Source organism: Aegilops tauschii, chromosome 3, assembly GCF_002575655.3.
Source record: "Aegilops tauschii subsp. strangulata cultivar AL8/78 chromosome 3, Aet v6.0, whole genome shotgun sequence".
In the NCBI taxonomy this organism is placed as follows: domain Eukaryota; kingdom Viridiplantae; phylum Streptophyta; class Magnoliopsida; order Poales; family Poaceae; genus Aegilops; species Aegilops tauschii.
The window spans coordinates 372,166,106-372,169,312 of NC_053037.3; the positions used below are offsets into that span (position 1 = coordinate 372,166,106).

Here is a 3,207-nt window from a genome sequence, read left to right on the forward strand (position 1 = left end):
AAGCAAGTTTGGGTTGCAAAAGGTGATCATGACAGGCAAGTGAACCATGATACGTTCATTCGCGATACGAGGCAGAAGACTTCCTCAGTGTTTGAGCGCATCGAAGAGAACAATGCATCGGCGGACCCTGTTGGGCTGGGCCGCCGGGATCAATGAATTGCTTGGCCTGGAACGGCCTGGACTGGGGTTGGACTCGACAGTGGGCGAACTACGAGACTTGATACGGTCTTACAACCCAGCGGTGGTTTTTTTGTCGGAAACGAAGAAGAATGCTAGAGCTATGGAGAAACTTAAGTGGAGGTTGGGTTTCCGCAATGGACTGGCAGTGGATTGTAATGGAAAAAGCGGTGGGCTTGCGCTATGGTGGAGAGATCACATACAGGTGACGGTGAGGCCATGGTGCCAGTATTACATTGATGCTGAGATTTGTGCGGATGGGCACACCTGGAGATTCACTGGAATCTACGGGGAGCCCAGGACTGATTTGAGAAAGAAAACTTGGGAGGCTATCCGATATCTTAAATCTCAAGATGTTGGAGACTTTAATGAAATTCTTTTTAGATCGGAACAACTTGGTGGCAACCCGAGGAACTTCTCTCAAATGCAAGCATTCAACGAGTGCCTATCCGACTGCGGTTTGGCTGATTTGGGATTCTCGGGATATCAATACACATGGGATAACAGACAAGAGAATGGTGACAATATTCAAGTGCGGCTTGATAGAGCAACGTGCACATGTGACTTCACGGGTCTGTTCCCGGGAACGGAGGTAGAAAATATTGTTACAGAGGAGTCCGACCACATGGCGTTGGTGGTGCGGGTGCGGGACTTGGTGACCGAGAAACCTAGAGGGGACCGCCCCTTTAGGTTTGAGGAGATGTGGCTGAGGCATGATGATTACGAGGCGATGTTTCAGCGGATTTGGGGACAAGTCCAGGGGCAACACAAGTCGCCCGGGGTTGTGTGCGGCCGGCTTCACGAGATAACGAAAGAGATGCAGAGGTGGGGCCGAGTAGTGTTTGGCTCGGTTCGCAAACAGATTCAAAGGCTTAAAAAACAACTTCTCGATGCCAAAGAAAGGGCGGTGATCACTGGATTAACCGCCGAGGTAAGAGACATCGAGAGCCAGCTCAAGGAAGTTTATGAAAGAGAAGAGGTTATGCAAAGACAGCGATCACGCGTTGATTGGCTCAAAGCAGGGGACCGCAACATGCAGTATTTTCAGAACCGTGCCTCACATAGAAAGAGGAAGAATACGGTTAAGGCCCTGGCTCGCGAGAACGGAACGCGGTGTGTGGATGATGAGGGAATGAGAGAGTTGGCAGCAACTTTTATGAGAATCTTTTCACGTCTGAGGGATCGGTCAATGCGGAGGGGCTCCTAGGACACTTTGTCCCGGCGATCTCAGAGGAGATGAATGACAAATTGGTAGCACCTATTACGGACGAGGAGATCGAACAGGCCCTGTTCCAAATAGGACCGACGAAAGCACCGAGACCAGACGGTTTGCCGGCCCTGTTTTATCAAAGACACTGGTCTTTGTTAAAAGCAGATGTATGTGCGGCGGTTAGAGGCTTCTTGTCCGGGGAGTCTACGCCGGAGCGTTTCAACAACACGATTATTGTGATGATCCCGAAAATAAACGCACCGGAGTTGCTCTCTCAGTTTAGGCCGATTAGCCTATGTAATGTTTTATTCAAAATGACTACTAAGGTGCTTGCAAACAGGCTCAAGGTGATTCTTCCAGTATTAATCTCTAAGGAGCAGAGTGCTTTTGTGTCGGGGCATCTGATGACAAACAACGTTCTGGTGGCCTATGAGTGCACTCATGCCATTAGAATGAGAAAGAGGAAGACACCGTTGTGTGCAGTGAAGCTGGATATGATGAAGGCGTATGACCGGGTGGAGTGGATCTTTCTTGAACAGGTGCTTGCCAGATTGGGCTTCAACCACGTGTGGATTCAGATGATTATGAGGTGTGTGACTTCAGCAAGGTTCTCTGTCAAACTGAATGGTGGTTTCTCGAGATGTTTTCTTCCATCCAGGGTCTTAAGACAGGGTGACCCGCTCTCTCCATATCTATTCCTATTTTGTGTAGAGGGTTTCTCTACTCTGCTGAGGGCTGCACAACAGGATAACAATCTGAGAGGTGTGTCGTTTGGGGGCACTGGCCCCCATATCACTCATCTTCTCTTTGCAGATGACAGCATTGTATTTCTGGAAGGAAACCGCGGGAACTTTGAAGCGCTAAGAGATATTTTAAAGGTCTATGAGGAGGCCTCAGGACAGAAAGTAAACTTACAGAAATCTTCGGTGTTTTTTGGGAAAGGATGTGGAGAGGCGAGGAAAGCCGAACTCCTTAGTATTATTGGAATCAATACTGAAGCTCTAAATGAAAGGTATTTAGGTCTACCGACACTGGTTGGTAGATCAAAGGATGGAACATTCAAATATGTGAAAGAGAGCTCAGCTGGGAAAGTTTCAGGATGGAAGGGACAGGGCTTGTCCAAGGCACCAACCCTCACCATGAGCTGCTTCCAACTCACCAAGAAAATGTGCCGGAATCTGACTTCAATCTCGTCAAACTTCTGGTGGGGAGAAGCGAATGGGGAGCGGAAGGTGCACTGGTTGGCGTGGACTAAAATGTGCAAGGCCAAGAGGGAGGGTGGAATGGGCTTTCGGGATCCGGAGGCATTCAACCAAGCTCTACTGGCAAAACAGGCTTGGCGTGTCCTACAGCTTCCATCTTCCTTGTGTGCTCGGGTGCTCAAAGCCAGGTACTTTCCTGAGGGGTCGATCATGAACGCCACGTGCCCCAATGAAGGCTCCTTCACATTTGAGAGTATCATTCATGGTCGAGAGCTCTTGAGAGCAGGGAGCGTTTGGAGAATTGGGGATGGCACCTCTGTTAAGATTCATCATGACAATTGGATACCGTGCCAGGGCAGCCTACAACCTCTGGGGCAGCAATATGTGCCGGGGATAACACATGTGAGGCACCTCTTGGATGAAGCAGGGAATGCATGGGATATGAGCGCCCGGCAATGTAGAGGACATTAAGCAGATTCTGGTGGGAGGACAAAACAGGCCGGACTTCTTAGCGTGGAACTACACCAGGAGCGGACAATTGTCGGTCAAATCCGCTTATCATCTCTGTATGCAGCTGAAGGGCGCGAGGACCGGACAGCCGAGCTCCTCGATGCCTAG

At 49.8% G+C, this 3,207-nt stretch overlaps 1 protein-coding gene across 1 annotated transcript; it reads left to right on the forward strand.

Annotated features, from left to right (window-relative positions):
* The first annotated feature begins 280 nt into the window (after positions 1-280).
* Positions 281-3,207, forward strand: LOC141042958 (uncharacterized). The gene is made up of 3 exons (XM_073511870.1): positions 281-1,215; positions 1,728-3,046; positions 3,164-3,207. Exons 1-3 carry the CDS (start codon positions 281-283, stop codon positions 3,205-3,207), a joined length of 2,298 nt encoding a protein of 765 aa, XP_073367971.1.

What these genes read in the sequence shown, in the direction of transcription:
- LOC141042958 (XM_073511870.1), top strand. Translation starts at nt 281, where the DNA reads ATGGAGAAACTTAAGTGGAGGTTGGGTTTCCGCAATGGACTGGCAGTG. An exon ending in GCAGGGGACCGCAACATGCA is followed by an intron (nt 1,216 to 1,727) that starts GTATTTTCAGAA and finishes GCTTGCAAACAG; the next exon opens with GCTCAAGGTGATTCTTCCAG. An exon ending in GGATATGAGCGCCCGGCAAT is followed by an intron (nt 3,047 to 3,163) that starts GTAGAGGACATT and finishes CTCTGTATGCAG; the next exon opens with CTGAAGGGCGCGAGGACCGG.